The sequence below is a fragment of the Salmo salar genome, chromosome 11, assembly GCF_965601325.2.
Source record: "Salmo salar chromosome 11, fSalSal1, whole genome shotgun sequence".
In the NCBI taxonomy this organism is placed as follows: Eukaryota; Metazoa; Chordata; class Actinopteri; order Salmoniformes; family Salmonidae; genus Salmo; species Salmo salar.
In genome coordinates, this window is record NC_138301.1 from 12,022,621 (window position 1) to 12,039,759 (window position 17,139).

General features: G+C 42.3%; 1 protein-coding gene across 1 annotated transcript in view; it reads left to right on the top strand.

Moving 5' to 3' along the window:
- LOC106561988 (cadherin-11) overlaps positions 1-16,574 on the top strand; it is a 77,394-nt gene extending 60,820 nt beyond the window's left edge. Inside the window, exons 5-12 of the mRNA XM_014126497.3 lie at positions 1,027-1,194; positions 5,591-5,778; positions 8,480-8,733; positions 9,166-9,302; positions 9,915-10,036; positions 10,225-10,342; positions 14,223-14,474; positions 14,912-16,574. Coding sequence (XP_013981972.1) covers positions 1,027-1,194; positions 5,591-5,778; positions 8,480-8,733; positions 9,166-9,302; positions 9,915-10,036; positions 10,225-10,342; positions 14,223-14,474; positions 14,912-15,408 — 1,736 coding nt within the window. The 3' untranslated portion in view covers positions 15,409-16,574. The remainder of the gene's footprint in view (positions 1-1,026; positions 1,195-5,590; positions 5,779-8,479; positions 8,734-9,165; positions 9,303-9,914; positions 10,037-10,224; positions 10,343-14,222; positions 14,475-14,911) is intronic.
- The last annotated feature ends 565 nt before the right edge of the window (positions 16,575-17,139 follow it).

Consider the following 17,139-nt stretch of genomic DNA (forward strand, 5'->3'; position numbering starts at 1 on the left):
AATACAATTTAGGGGCTTCATAGCAAAGGGGGTGAATACATATGCATGCACTTCCGTTTTTTTTTTATTTATTTTTATTTTTTGAAACAAGTTATTTTTTTCACTTCACCAATTTGGACTATTTTGTGTATGTCCATTACATGAAATCCAAATAAAAATCTATTTAAATTACAGGTTTTAATTCAACAAAATAGGAAAAACGCCAGGGGGATGAATACTTTTGAAGGCAATATATATATATATATATATATATAGTATGTCTTATATCAAAACTGTTATGTATTTAAATGTATTTTATGATAATCTGTCAATTCTCACATTTTGTATCTGTGCCAAGTAAAGAGCGTTGAGGATTAGCCCTGTCGTGCTTTGGGATTTCTCCAAGGCGAAGTCTGAGTGTACCTGTCCTTTGCCAAACAGAATTAACTCACGGCCAGATTAGGCAGGCAATATCCTGGTTGAACTCTAAGCATCCTGGGAACCAAAGTACCCCCAGCCAAACAGGGAGATCTCAGAGCGAGAGAGAGATCGGAGAGAGAAAATCCTGCTAATAAACCAAAGCTGGATATTTCACTGGATCCTGTCCAATGTTCACATTTATAATTTGTTTTTGGCTTATCTGCATTTCATGCACAGGCTCATCTAAATATCACCAGAGAACAACCATCCCCATCATTTTCTCCTGTGATGTGAGAAGTGCCAGTTTCCTCACAGAAAAATAATTAAATAAACAACTGGCTTAAAAAAAACAGTTCCTCACTGCTGTTCTGAGCAGTGTTCGGCAGTTTCTATTGAAACAAGCCACTTGTTTTTCCCTTTCGCATATCACACTAATTACCCCAATATTAGAAAAGGAGCCTGATGAATGAGATGGCGATGACACTTGTCACAATGTGATCTCACGTATCAGTGATGACCAATCATGCCCTGCTTCTCCCAGTAGGCCTTGCATAGTAGTAGGCTGCTGAAAGGTCACAGGCAGGTCCCTCTTGAATTAAAGCCATTTTCCTCCTCTCTTGTCCCCAGGGATAATCCGGACTGCTCTGCCCAACATGGACAGGGAAGCTCGGCAGGAATATGATGTCGTCATACAAGCAAAGGACATGGGGGGACACATGGGAGGATTGTCAGGGACAACAGAAGTTAAAATCACCTTGACGGACGTCAACGACAACCCACCGAAGTTCCCTCAGAGTAAGCGAAGAGTCCTGTCTTTCACTTTTTTTTCTTTTTTTTCTGTTTTCTAAAGCTAACTTAGACCCTGAGATGGTCTTTCTTCCCGTCGTCACTGTCCCTCTCTACTGAGGTAAGAGCAGCATCATCCACGGGGGACAGGTCTGCTTTTAGCCAGTCTAGCGCTCTCCGAGCTCCTCAAGCCTCAACACTTCAAAATATGGATGGCTGATGGCCCCAGAGGCCATGCAACACACGGTTTCTACAGGGTATAGATGTTAAAGGGGGAGTATTAAAACTTAATTATTAAACCGTTTCATTGCGCTCATAGGAGCTGTGATGACAGCAAGTATCTTAAGCGCGATAAAGAGTTGTGAAATATTAACAGCGTTAATGTCAGTATTTCTGTTCGACAGAGAGGGGGAATGGAGGGGAATTCTTGTAGCTCTAAACCGCGAGCTAAACAGATTTACGTCTCATATAGTAGAAATGGTCCACATCAATTTCCCCCTACTTCTTGAGAGCAGAGCCTGAAGATTTGTCCCAGAGAGCTCCCAATCTATCCCCTACTATCAGCTCTGAGGCTCGGATGTATCCCTGCTAACAGTGGCTCTTGGATGGAAAATTAGCTACATATTTGGGGTAAACTAGTCCTGGGTGGGGTGAGAAACTTCGAAAACTGAGTCAGTGGGCTGACTCAACCACGTGCAATAATGTCAACTATTTCCCAGATGATGAAAACTGGAACATTGTTCAATAAGTAATGACATACTTTTTTGAGATGACATACACATCAGTATTGTCACATTTTTCAGCCTCTGATATTATGTTAATATTTATTTCCAGCTCTCATGGTCAGAGCCAGTTTTAGACTGGGTGGATTCAGTGACTTTCTCATGAAAAGATCCCATATTTTTTTATGTAGTCTGATTGAAGTAGCAGCCCTTTATATGATTAGGCCTTTTTTAAAAGGTTCCTTCCCATGTCAGAGTTATTTTTAAATGCAGCTGAAGCGTTTGGCTCTGAACACTTCAATAGGAGGAGCAGACAGGGCGGAGAGGGCATATGGCCCTACTGCTCTGCCTCGGCCATGGGCAGGTGTATGCACCCCTGTAGACACACACACTCACACACATGCAAATACAAACACAAAACACTGTCTGCTCATGGGCTGTGGCCCTCAGGTGCTGGCCAGCTGAATCTCCACAGGTATCTCTTGTGTTCCATTTATATCTCTTTCTCGCTCTCCCTGTCTCTTTAATTATGTGTAAATGCAGAACAGGTAAAGACACAATGTCTTTCAAAGATGGACCACGCCATTAATTCATTATAACAGTAAAACGCTGTAGAATGCACAGTAAAATACCATAAATGTGTTTTACAGCATTAAAAGCGAATGGAAACACTAGGTTTTAGAACACCAGCTAACTGTAACTGTAAATCGCCATATTGGTATTGTTGCATCATCGGTAGGAGAGTTTAGGAATTCCTGAATTTACTGAGACTATAACCTCTGTGTACATTAATGAACATACTTTGCTGGTGTCAAACCATATATGAAAACATGATACACATTTTGAAAGCTGAGAAACAGCCCTTTCAACTGATATGACATGTGATAGCACCACATCAATCAATTGGCAATCAGTCAAGAACAAACACCTGTGAAAATATGTATCTTACATGCTTTTTTCCCCAAACAACTGCCATTGAAAACAGAGAAAATCTTATAGCATTAGTGTTCTGTATTTTGTAACGGTTTGATAATCTGAAATCGGAATAGTAATACCTTTTACAGTGAATGAGTTACAGCCTTTTTAGTAAACAGTGGTATTTTTCTAGAATTCTATGGAATGTTCTTTACCAGACACTTTCTTATCTGGATAGTATTTTAAACACATACAGTGAGCACCAAAAGTATTGGGACAGTGAAAATGTTTTTGTTGTTTTGACTCTGTACTCCAGCACTTTGTATTTTGACTGGTCCACTGTGACAAAGCTCTTAAAAGAAAAGGAGGGAAAAAAAGTGAGAATGGGCTCTACCTACATGTGCATTTATCCTACTGCTTTTACCAAACAAATGTCAATCATAAGTGTTATGAACAAAACATTTTCCCTGTCTCAATACTTTTGGAGCTCACTGTATATGCACCAAAATATATTACAAATGGCATTTAGTCTTACATTTTATGAGGAAAGACATACACAACTGATATAATATTAATTTAAAAAACTTTATTGAAAGAATACGTTTAGGGGAGTACATTGTCTCAATCAAACCTGAACACAAAGTGCAAGTTACATCATGCTATCATAACCATAACAGTATATACAACATTACTCCCAGGGGTATTGTCATCAAAATTGAACTGTAATTATAAAATATTACAAGAATAAGGTATATAATAACAATAATTGGCTTTTACAACTTCAATTTCTTCAAACATACATTACATAAGCCTATAGCCTAATACAGGAAGAGTCAGAATTAAAGACATGCAAGAGAAGGGAATCGACCAGTGAGAATCTGAGCTACTGGGTGAAGACTAGGAGCCTCTTTACTAGTACCTAGCTATGTATAGTCGCTGCATGTATCTAGCTATAGTTGAAGTCGGAAGTTTACATACACTTAGGTTGGAGTCATTAAAACTCATTTTTCAACCACTCCACAAATTTCTTGTTAACAAACTATAGTTTTGGCAAGTCGGTTAGGACATCTACTTTGTGCATGACACAAGTCATTTTTCCAACAATTGTTTACAGACAGATTATTTCACTTATAATTCACTGTATAACATTTCTAGTGGGTCAGAAGTTTACATACACTAAGTTGACTGTGCCTTCAAACAGCTTGGAAAACTCCAGAAAATGATGTCATGGCTTTAGAAGCTTCTGATAGGCTAATTGACATAATTTGAGTCAATTGGAGGTGTACCTGTGGATGTACTTCAAGGCCCACCTTCAAACTCAGTGCCTCTTTGCTTGACATCATGGGAAAATAAAAAGAAATCAGCCAAGACCTCTGAAAAAATGTGTAGACCTCCACAAGTCTGGTTCATCCTTGGGAGCAATTTCCAAACGCCTGAAGGTACCACGTTCATCTGTACAAACAATAGTACACAAGTATAAACACCATGGGACCATGCAGCCGTCATACCGCTCAGGAAGGAGACACGTTCTGTCTCCTAGAGATGAACGTACTTTGGTGCAAAAAGTGCAAATCAATCCCAGAACAACAGCAAAGGACCTTGTGAAGATGCTGGAGGAAACCGGTACAAAAGTATCTATATCCACAGTAAAACGAGTCCTATGTCAACATAACCTGAAAGGACGCTCAGCAAGGAAGAAGCCACTGCTCCAAAACCGCCATAAAAAAGCCAGACTAGTCAGATTGCAACTGCACATGGGACAAAGATCGTACTTTTTTGAGAAATATCCTCTGGTCTGATGAAACAAAAATATAACTGTTTGGCCTAATGACCATCGTTATGTTTGGAGGAAAAAGGGGGAGGCTTGCAAGTCGAAGAACACCATCCCAACCGTGAAGCACGAGGGTGGCAGCATCATGTTGTGGGGGTGCTTGCAGGAGGGACTGGTGCACTTCACAAAATAGATGGCATCATGAGGTAAGAAGATTATGAGGATATATAGAAGCAACATCTCAAGACATCAGTTAGGAAATTAAAGTTTGGTTGCAAGTGGGTCTTCCAAATGGACAATGACACCAAGCATACTTCCAAAGTTGTGGTAAAATGGCTTATGGACAACAAAGTCAAGGTATTGGAGTGGCCATCACAAAGCCCTGACCTCAATTCTACAGAAAATTTGTGGGCAGAACTGAAAAAGCGTGTGCGAACAAGGCCTACAAACCTGACTCAGTTACACCAGCTTTGTCAGGAGGAATGGGCCAAAATTCACCCAACTTATTGTGGGATGCTTGTAGAAGGCTACCTGATACGTTTGACCCAAGTTAAACAATTTTAAGGCAATGCTACCAAATACTAATTGAGCGTATATCAACTTCTGACCCACTGAGAATGTGATGAAAGAAATAAAAGCTGAAATAAATCATTCTCTCTTCTATTATTCTGACATTTCACATTCTTAAAACAAAGTGGTGATCCTAACTGACCTAAGACAGGGAATCTTTACTAGGAATAAATGACGGGAACTGAGCATAAATGCCTTTGGCTAAGGGTAATGTAAACTTCCGACTTCAACTGTATATTAAACAGCTGCTCCCACAGTGACAAGGATAGGCAGGGGCTTATTTAAAACGAGATTACATGAACGTAGTGAAAAGTTGGGTGAATGCTATTCTGTACCTCGGAGTAAGTCAAACCAGGCATCAGGCATCGACTACAAGTGTGAATGATATTTTCTTAGTTGTAACAGTTTCTATTGTTTCTGCCCACAGGTGTATACTCCATGTCAGTTTCAGAGGACAAGGTTTCGGGTGAGGAGGTGGGCCGTCTGAAGGCTAAAGATCCAGATCTGGGCGAGAATGGACTTGTGTCATATCGTTTCATCGAGGGCGATGGGATGACTGTGTTTGAGATTACCACCGACACTGACACCCGTGAGGGTGTTATCAAACTGAGAAAGGTGAAAAGGGAGTGAAGGCGATTTACTATTCCATAAACATTGTGGAGGAATGAAGGGAATGTGGGAGACAGTGCATAGGGTCGTCTGCATTGAATCGCCTTTTTTGCTACTGCCCTTTCACTAACATTCTGAGAACTAAAATGCTAGCATCAGTACTTGACATTACTTGACACACCGGTGTGTGTCTGTGCGTGTTTGAACGTGTAAAGCTGGCTATGTGCAATTTATGTTTGGTAGAGAGAGAAAGAGAGGGAGAAAGAAAGTGTGAGACTGAAGCACACACTGAGCAGTGGCGAGAGAGTGATTTTTCACCGTTCCACTCTGTGATTGCAATGACACCGCTTCAGTTTCTTATTACGAGCATTGACTTCCATGGCTGGTTCTCTGGGAGAGGAATCTCATCTAGGCAGTCTGACTGTGGGTCGGCTGCTAGCGTGGAGCTGCAGCTCTGCTGTGCTCCAGGGCTGGGATTATGCCAACATTTACCGACCTGGAGAGGTCAGCCTTGCACTGCACCATGCCTGGGCTGCCTCTAGGTACTCACTGGCACCACTGCGCCTGGAGCTGCCTGCCTGCCATGGTTAGGCTTAGCCGGGCCTCCAGAGGGGAGAGAGAGAGAGAGAGAGAGGCGCTGCTTCCCTCCCTAGTCCCTACGCAGCAGCAGCAGCCTAGACGGAGCATTGCCACCTGGTGGCGCTTTATTATTTAAAATCCCTCAACTGTCTTTCACAGCACAGGCTCCCTCACACTCAGAGATCAGCAGCAATCTCACTCACGGTCCTCTCTACTCCTCTCCAAAAATAACACAACTCAGAGAGGAAGGCCTTTGCATTCTCAAGGGTTTACGCAAGCTGGGTAATTTTGGCAGTTCTGTGGACTGTGAGTACCAGTGTGTCATCTACGTGCTGAAAAAGGGCGCTGTTCTATTAATCATGGCTGGGGATTATATCAGGTAAGCCACGACAGCGGCCACTGAAATGCGGGAAACGGGCATGTAAACAACTTCCTCTATGGCCGCATGAACCCAAGTGGGATCAGACTTCGCTGCTCAGTGCATATCCCCCTCATTTCCATAACAGAGAGGTGCAAGAATAATAAGTCTGAACGCCGGATAATAGAAATTGTATCTGGGGAAAGTGGAAGAATTGAATCAGGGGAAATAATGGTTTGACGCTGAGTAGAGAGGGTGGTGGGGGGTGTAATTCTCAAACAGTGTTTGGCTATCTCAAATTCCAGGACCCAGGTCCCCAAATGAGACCATTCTGTCTGCTGATTAGGCTGGGTGTGGTGTGTGGAGGTGGGGGAGGGGGGACAATACAGCGTGCCGACAACAATCAGTTTGATGCAGCCCTGCTCTTCTCAATAACATAATGCCTCCACAATACACCTCTTGGGAAATCATCACCTTTTGCTCTTCAAAGCATGTTGAAAATTAAAGTTGAAATTACTGACGGAATTGCCAGAGTTTTAATCAAGTATTCTGTTTCAACTACGGGCTACCAGGCGCAGGCTGAATGCTAAGAGGAAGTCTGGCATTATTGTGAATATTATCTACCGCTGATTAGTTTCAGCAGCAAATTATTAAGTGCCAAAATAAAAGAACAGAGAGAGAGATAGGGAGACAGGGGGGGAGACAGAAAGAAATGGAGAGGGGGGAGAAAGAGAGGTGAGAGAGAGATAAAGGGGGGGGGGGGGGGGTGAGACAGAGAGCAAGGGGACCACAGCTTCAGGAGACAACGTCAGTGAGAACTGGGTCATGGCTGTTCCTACCACTGACAGCTTCATTAAAGACATGCAAAAAAATACTGAAGGAAAAAGAAAACTGAGATAGGAAAACAACTTCACATCAATCACCACACAGGCAGAGAGAGAGAGAAAGTGTGTGTGTTTGTTTGTGTGTGTGCATCCTGGTATGGCGCTCCCTCAACTCCGGTCGGTACTTTAAAGTCTCACTTGGTAATTTGTGCAAGTGAGACAGGGTAATAAGAAAACAGGCAGATGTGTGAAAGCAGTAGGAGGCAGGGTGTAGAGGGATGAGGGTTGTTCACACTAAATGGCCATTAACTATATTTGTGCATAATTGATTTGGGAGTGTCTTTCCATTTTCTTGCAATTAAATGAACTGGTGGTGATTGAGGCTATGACTTAGATAAGGCATTAAACTGAAACAAGGGTCATCTTAGGTTCAAGGACTGAGCAAAGAACGTCTTGGTGTTGTCTCATGCTGACGTTGACCACAACCACTGTCTTATTTTGCAACAGCACCCTCTAGCTAGCATCTCAACTCCATACTGACATTTGATTTGACCCCCTTAGAAAAAAGGCATCCAAATAGGTTCTTCGGCTGTCCCGGTAGGAGAACCATTTTTGGTTCTAGGTAGAACCCTTTTTGGTTCCAGGCAGAACCCTTTTGCAAAAGAAAGGGTTCTACATAGAACCTAAAAGGGTTCTACCTGTAACCAAAATGGTTCTACCTGCAACCAAAAAGGGTTCTTTGAAGGGTTCTCCTATGGGGACAACCGAAGAACCCTCTAAGGTTCTAGATAGCAGTGTACAGCTACAGTAAATCATTTTTATGATGCAGTAATTGTATTATAGAAAGAATTACGTTGAGACAACCTTCTCATTTTTGTCCCATGATATTAATGATGATATAGTTTGAATGTATTATTACTAAATCCACTCTGCTCCTTCTTTCCAGCCTGTGGACTTTGAGACTAAGAGGGCATACACCCTGAGAGTAGAGGCATCCAATACACACGTGGACCCCCGCTTCATCGCCTGGGGACCCTACAAAGACACAGCCACGGTTAAGGTTATGGTGGAGGACGCAGACGAGCCGCCTGCTTTCATGGAAACTAGCTATAGCTTCGAGGTAGAGGAGAATGCCCCTGATGGGACCGTGGTGGGCCGTGTACACGCTAAAGATACAGACGTGGCTAACAACCCTGTCAGGTAGACTACTTGGAACACTCTCTGTCACTCTCTCTGTTACTCATTTGTGTTTGTTTTTAGCGCCGCTGTCAACCCAACCCAGTCCCAGTCTAGTGTTATAATGCATCCTTTCTGTTTTAAATTGCAAATTTTATGTTGATACGTAGATGATTTCAGTTTAAAAGGCCTCATCTCGTCAACATAAAATAGTGCAGGGCCGTACTCAATCAGTAAACAAAAGAAATAGTCTATATTATTTCCTGCTCTGCGGGAGCAAATATTTAATTGAACATGCCGTTTCTTTGTAACTATAAACATTGTTCCATTGAATACATTCCTCCAAATAATGCAAACATGCATTCCTACAGCACAAGAATAATTAGGCATTTGTTTTATCTAAGGAACCAGGCCCTAATTGAATACGTGTTTACTTATCATTACTGTTCACTGCAGGTACATGATTCCACGCTACACGGACGTGGAGCAATTCTTCAGTGTCGGCCTGGAGGATGGCATCATCAAGACCACCAGACCGCTGGACCGGGAGACACTACCCTGGCACAACATCTCTGTCAGCGCCACTGAGATTGGTACGCCACCATCCACCTCGGGTTTCAAATTAGAGAGTAGCTGGAAATACCAGAGACGTCATGCCTCCCGATCCAGGAACTGTTGTGTTCCCACCCGGCTCTTATGTGGTCCTAGAGTCGCCACCCCTCAAGATGTTTTTAAGAGAAGATTACCACAAAGTGCCTTTCAAAAAGTGAAATGAGTAGCTAGAGACTACTGCAAAACATCCACATCCCCCCCCGAAATCAGAAATAAACATCTTTAAGTTGCTGTTCTCCGTCTGTGTGATTCTACTCCACATGATTATGTCTGGTTTTGAAGTATATCTGTCTCAAATATGTCCATCTCTCCTATCAGGGATAATTTGATGCATCAAAAAATGTGTCGGGAACTTTAGAGATCAAGCAGTTCTGTTATATGATGCATGAGACTTGTCTGACAGCATCATTTCCCAGCATTCAACAACCTGCATCATTTCTTATACAATAAATATGTTCATACTGTGCTGTCCTTCTCATTGTGTTTGCAGTGAATTTCAGAGGGAGCTGGTTTTGTTTTCTAGCCAGGCAAATCCCATGTATGCGCACTGAGTCACTAACTTGTTTGTGATTCATTTTTGTCATTCCGCACAGGGGGACATCACCAAGATACGAAAGTACGTGTCAACATCAAAGTCAAAGATGTGAATGACAACGCCCCCGAGTTTGCCACACAGAACGAAATCCTTGTGTGTGAAAATGCCTCCCCTGGCAAAGTAAGTCTAATCATTCACAATGTACATTGTACTTTTTCCCAAGTCACATTTAGAAAAGACAGATCTTTATGCATACTAGTAACCACCATGTGCAAAAATATATTTATATTATAGTGAATATATTGAATATGTTCAGTGGTTTGGTGAACGCGGTCTGTATTAACTCCTCTGTGTGTTGTTCAACTCAGCTCATAGAGACAGTCAGTGCGGTGGACAAGGATGAGATGGCCCACCGACAGTACTTCCACTTCAGCATCGCCCCAGAGGCTGTCAACAACCACAACTTCTCCCTGAAAGACAACAGAGGTGGGTGGGCTCAAACATTCTATTTCCATCAATGAGAAGAGCGACTTCTGTTTGGACACTTTTACTGTCTTTATAGTGGCTAGTAGGCACTCCAGTACTCCAGCCAGTGAGATAGAACACACCACTGGGTCTTTTTCCTTCTTTACATCGACTCAGGTTTCTCTACATCCAGATGGCCTTTGCACTGTGTATGCATCGGAAGTGATTCAGCAGATCTTTGTAGACTGAAGTTGGATTTGAAGCTAGATCCCATAGAGCTCCTCCCTTATTAATCACCTACTGGTGTCTCTCTGGCGTCCTAGCCTCTACATCGGTGAACTGCTGCATGTAGGGGACTGAGCCTGTTGGATCAGTTTGCGGAGCTTGGGATTCCATTAGCTATCCCTACATCACACTCTGTCTGATCACCCGGGGGTGGAGAGGTGAGAGAGAGAGAGAGCACCTTTCCTTCTGCCTGCCGTGTTTGGGGGCCTGCCTGGCTGGTGACTCATCCCAGCTGTCCTTAAGCTCAAAGCCCCTTCCAGTCTGCCAGTCACTGTGATGGAGCGGCTGGTTAGGCGAGCTGGTCAGAGAGAGTACCTGTTACATTCCATTTCAACAGATGTGGCACAGAGGTATTTATCCCCAGAGGATGCCATCTCTCATCAAAGGAGAATTACTCATCATGGGAATAGCATTCATCAACCTTGTTGATAAACTCTCGGATTTAAGATAATGAGAAGCAAAAGTTAATCACAGAGTGTTGACTCCATAAAAATGCTTGATTAGACTTGCTTATATCCATAGAGATTGCTCAGGACCATGTGACAAAGCTATTGTAATAACTATGATGGAGACATTCAACAGCTGCTGTGAGTAGTTCAGTCAGCATTGCCATCTTTGAACACGCAATTACATGACACTTCTCTTAATGACATGCATCCATCAATATTTTCTTCTATAAACTTAAGCTCTTTTTTTTATCGTCAGCCATTGCTTTAATACTCTTCCCGACCGTGCCGTAATCACAAGCCACTTCCAAGCATATCTGCTTCTGTGATGGAGGAGAATGAATGAGGGGGAATGAATGTGTTAATTGCAGTTTAATGGGATTTTTTATTTATTTTTATCCCAGATAAAGTCATATCAAACTGTTCCAAGCAGTGCTGCAGTGACTATACAGCAGCCAGCATGGCGAGGGCTGGCTCTCTACCCGTTTTATCTGCTTTCATTTTTTCAATATATATTTTTTTACCTTCATTTAACTAGGCAAGTCAGTTAAGAACAAATTCTTATTTACAATGATGGTCTACCAAAAGGCAAAAGGTCTCCAGCGGGGACGGGGGCCTGGGACTAAGAATAAATACAATATAAATATAGGACAAAACACACATCACAACAAGAGAGACAACACAACACTACATAAAGCGAGACCTAAGACAACAAAATAGCAAGGCAGCAACACATGACAACAGAGCATGGTAGCAAAACAACATGACAACAACATCGTAGCAACACAACATGGTAGCAGCACAAAACATGGTATAAACAGACAACAGCACAAAGGGCAAGAAGGTAGAGACAACAATACATCACGCAAAGCCACCACAACTGTCAGTAAGAGTGCCTTTGAATGAAGAGATTGAGATAAAACTGTCCAGTTTGAGTGTTTGTAGCAGCTCGTTCCAGTCGCTAGCTGCAGCGAACTGAAAAGAGGAGCGACCCAGGGATGTGTGTGCTTTGGGGACCTTTAACAGAATGACTCACAGAAAGGGTGTTGTATGTGGAGGATGAGGGCTGCAGTAGATATCTCAGATAGGGGGGAGGGAGGCCTAAGAGGGTTTTATAAATAAGCATCAACCAGTGGGTCTTGCGACGGGTATACAGAGATGACCAGTTTACAGAGGAGTATAGAGTGCAGTGATGTGTCCTATAAGGAGCATTGGTGGCAAATCTGATGGCCGAATGGCAAAGAACATCTCCGTAATCTAGCATGGGTAGGATGGTCATCTGAATCAGGGTTGGTTTGGCATCTGGGGTGAAAGAGGAGCGATTACGATTGAGGAAACTAAGTCTAGATTTAGCTTTAGCCTGCAGCTTTGATATGTGCTGAGAGAAGGATAGTGCACCGTCTAGCCATACTCCCAAGTACGTGTATGAGGTGACTACCTCAAGCACTAAACCCTCAGAGGTAGTAATAACACCTGTGGGAAGAGGGGCATTCTTCTTACCAAACCACATGACCTTTGTTTTGGAAGTGTTCAGAACAAGGTTAAGGGTAGAGAAAGCTCGTTGGACACTTAAGAAAGCTTTGTTGTAAAGCATTTAACACAAAATCCGGGGGAGAGTTAAAATGAGTGCTTTTCAACAGTCTTTTCAAAAAGCCCACAATATGAGCAGAAAAGATTACAGACACTCTGATTTGTTGGGTTTATCTGGAGCCAAAGCCTCCTTTCAAATGGACAGCTTTCCAATCTACATTTATCAATGTATTTTCTCTGGATTTTCAGAGTTTTGTCGTGTCTGTCTGAGACAGCAGGGGCTATTTCGTTTTTTCTTGCACTCTTTTATAACTGCAGATGTAAGAACACGTAATAGGTATAATTTTAAGAAGAAAATGTTCCTTGGAAGCTTCTTATGAAGCGCTTCTTTCAGCCATACTACCTTGTTCATATAGGATATTTAAGTTCTCATGGCTTTAGACTGTGTTCTACTTCAACCCTTAAGAGATACTCTACCAAGGCAATAATAACCTATGAGGCCGACCTATAAGGAATAGCGGCGGATTCATAGAGCCCATTCACCCTTCCATTCTGTATGCACAATAGCTTTTCTGAAAAAGCTATAGCGGGCTGAGGACACCGCTGTGAGAGAGGGAGGGAAAATGACTAAGCCACAAGCACCTAAATGAACTCACTCCATCTCCGTTCTGAGTGCGACCTTGCACGGTGTCAGGAGAGTGCACTTGGCATCTTCCACCCTCACCCAGCCCCAAGTAAAACCAATACAGCTACCTCCACTGGAGCTTTGATTGCACTTCCAAAAGCTAATAAATGTTCACAATATTACAATAATGTAATATCTGGATATTCACAGCTCATTGCTTTTCCTCCCCGCGGCTATACGTCTGCCTTATGAACTCGTTGGCTAAGTAAAACTCTTCGGTTATAACTATGATCGTGTTAAGCAGTCTGTACAGTCTGTACCTGGAATACAGTGCCTTGCAAAAGTATTCATCCCCTTTGGTGTTTTTCCTATTTTGTTGCATTACAACCTGTAATTTAAATAGATTTTTATTTGGATTTCATGTAACATGTAACATAGACAAAATAGTCCAAATTGGTGAAGTGAAATTCAAAATTCAAAAAAAAAAAAGAAAAGAAAGTGCTGCGTGCATATGTATTCACCCCCTTTGCTATGAAGCCCCTAAATAAGATCTGGTGCAACCAATTACCTTCAGAAGTCACATAATTACTTAAATAAAATCCACCTGTGTGTCTTGGAATGGCCTAGTCAAAGCCCAGACCTCAATCCAATTTAGAATCTGTGGTATGACTTAAAAATTGCTGTACACCAGCGTAACCCATCCAACTTGAAGGAGCTGAAGCAGTTTTGCCTTGAAGAATGGGCAAAAATCCTAGTGGCTAGATGTGCCAAGCTTATAGAGACATACCCCAAGAGACTTGCAGCTGTAAATGCTACAAAAGGTGGCTCTACAAAGTATTGACTATGGGGGGGTGAATAATTATGCACGCTCAAGTTTTCAAATTTCTTGTCTGTTTCACAATAAAACATATTTTGCGTCTTTAAAGTGGTAGACCCCCCCCCAAGAGGAGACATTTTACAGGACCCTCTTTTCTCTGTACTTATTCTACTTCTGCTCCCCTCTTGTTCACCACAGACAGCACAGCCAGCATATATGTGACCCGGAGGGGCTTCAGCCGGATGACCCAGGATGTCTACTTCCTTCCCATTGAGATCAACGACAACGGCATCCCTCCCATGAGCAGCACCAACACGCTGACCATCCGAGTGTGCAGCTGTGACAGTAAGGACACCATCCTGTCCTGCAATGTGGAGCCTTACATCCTGCCTGCAGGCCTCAGCACCGGAGCTCTCATTGCCATACTCGCTTGTATCGTCATTCTCCTGGGTGAGCATCAGCACTAAAAAAAACATCAACTTGCATTCAATCTGTTGTTGATCTAATATTTAACTCATGTTTGATATTTTATACCATCCTGAGTGGTGCTTGTCCTTAATGTTTTCAGAATAGTTTTAAGTATTTATGGGCAGATGCCTGACAGAGTATTAATAGTGCGCGTTTTGATTATTTACACAGGCTCAATTGATTATTTAACTTGCAATTAATACTGTTTAAAAATGTTGACAGATTCATACCACCTGTAATTCAACATACTGTATATTTTTGCACTTTTAATCCAAATTATGTGCAGCTGTGATTTTTTTTTTTCCACATCTGTCAAAGCGTGGCTAATTAGGGAATTTGATATGCTAAAGGTATTTAAAAGAGCTGTAAGAGCTAGAGGTTCTGCATGATTGGCTGATTTGATATGTTTCTCATGGCAGCGATCGTGGTGCTGTTTGTGGCACTGCGTCGTCAGAAGAAGGAGCCACTCATCGTCTTCGAGGAGGAAGACATCCGTGAGAATATCATCACCTATGATGATGAAGGCGGTGGAGAGGAGGACACAGAGGCCTTCGACATTGCTACACTACAGAACCCTGACGGTGCCAACGGCTTCCTACCCCGTAAGGACATCAAGCCTGAGCTCCAGTACCCGATGAGGCCTGGCGGGGGCCCCGTGGCCAACAGTGTGGACGTGGATGATTTCATCAAGACCCGCATTAACGACGCGGACAGCGACCCCACGGCCCCGCCTTATGACTCCATCCAGATCTATGGCTATGAGGGCCGGGGCTCCATCGCTGGATCCCTCAGCTCCCTGGAGTCGGTGACCACAGATTCAGACCTAGACTACGACTACCTCCAAAGCTGGGGCCCGCGCTTCAAGAAGCTGGCCGACCTTTACGGCACCAAAGACTCCACTGATGACAACTCTTAACGTTCACCCATTTCCCCAACCATCTCCTTGCGCCCTTTCTCCAACCCTCCACTGACTTTGTGTGGTGCTTGAAGTTTACTATAAGTATACCACAAGCATTTTTATTTATAGTAAACTTTGTTATTTGTACGTGTAAAGTATACTTGCAGTATACTAGATACCTGTTGGGGATGTTTGGTAAGGAAGGACAGATGGTATTGAGGAGGTGGAGACAAAAGAGCGAGAGAGAGCGAAAGATAAAAAACTGAAAAACTAAACAAAAACAAAAAATCACCTCTGTGGGATGTACTGGTGTGTATGAAAAATGAAGACATGCTTAATGTTTGTGGTGAGAGATCAAATAACACTTGGTATTTCACTTTTTTAGTCATTTTGTAGGTTACTACGGTTTGGGGTTGGAATGTGGGTCACAGAGAGACATGTAATTGTTGATACTGTGAATGAGCTCACGAAGGAGAAGAGAAAATTGTTGCCTTATATCAATGAAAAACCTATGAGAAAACAGTAACAGCAAACTGAGACTGGTCGCTCCTGTAGCACCTCCCTCTTCCTGAGGAAGATGGATTCAACAAAAACAGAGACAGTGTTTTTTCACAAATCCAGAGAAAAATCCCCCATTTCAGCCCAATTTCACCAATGATCAATCACAAGGAAAGACCTGTGAGCTCAAAAATCGCCTTAAGTAATGGACTTTCTTGCATCACAGTGCATTTTTTGCAACTTGAAAAATATATCCTAAAGCAAGCTGAAGTCCATATAACGTATGTACAGTACAATGTGCAAATATGTCTCTTGAGGATCAAACTTGCGCCTATTGGTTCTTGTAAATCATTTTTTTTTATTATGTTATTATGATTTCTATGATTTTTTTTTGTTGTTCTCTTTCATTTTTTATTTTCTTTGTTTGTGGCGTATGTTTTTCTCCCTCGTTGAGAAAATAGCAATCTGTCCTGTCGTAGTGAATAATGCCTAATTTCTATGTCGAATTTATGGTACCTATTTGTAAAATGTTCTTATTTTAGTACACATGCAGATATCAGTATTTCAACATGTAAGAAAATGTTACAGCATTACACTTATATTTTATGAGCATTGTACTGTTGCTTTATTATGTGCTTCAATCTAAGAAGCGAAAAACTTTGAAATAAATGCTTTTTATAAAATTATTGATGATGTTAATAAATCTGTAAGAGCAAAAGAGCAATCTGTTCTTTCCCTAGAGGTGATCTATGTTATGATACTGAACGGTGTCTACTGGATGATGCTGGGAGGACTTAGAGCAATAACGGAGGTCAACATACAGTAGCAAACTGTGACACAGAACAACCAGTGACACCATGAACATGCACACACATGCACACACACTGCCCACACACACACTGCACATTAATGTACAGAGCCTTTCACTAGTATGGACCCAACAGTCAGTTTTCACATTGACCATTTCCTGAGATGAACGTATCTCTCCCAGGGTTGCTCCATAGTGAACTTATTCAACCTCTCCAAGGGATGCTTCCCAGCTAAAGGTCAATGTGCACTTTAACACAAAAAAAAGCCAGACCTGGATGGACCCCACTTTGAGACATTTTGACAGCAACATTCTAACAGTCTAATAAGTACATTTCATATATAGTGCCTTCAGAAAGTATTCACACCCTTTGACTTTTTCCACATTCTGTTGTGTTACAGTCTACATTTAAAATGTATTACATTTAGATTATTTGTCACTGG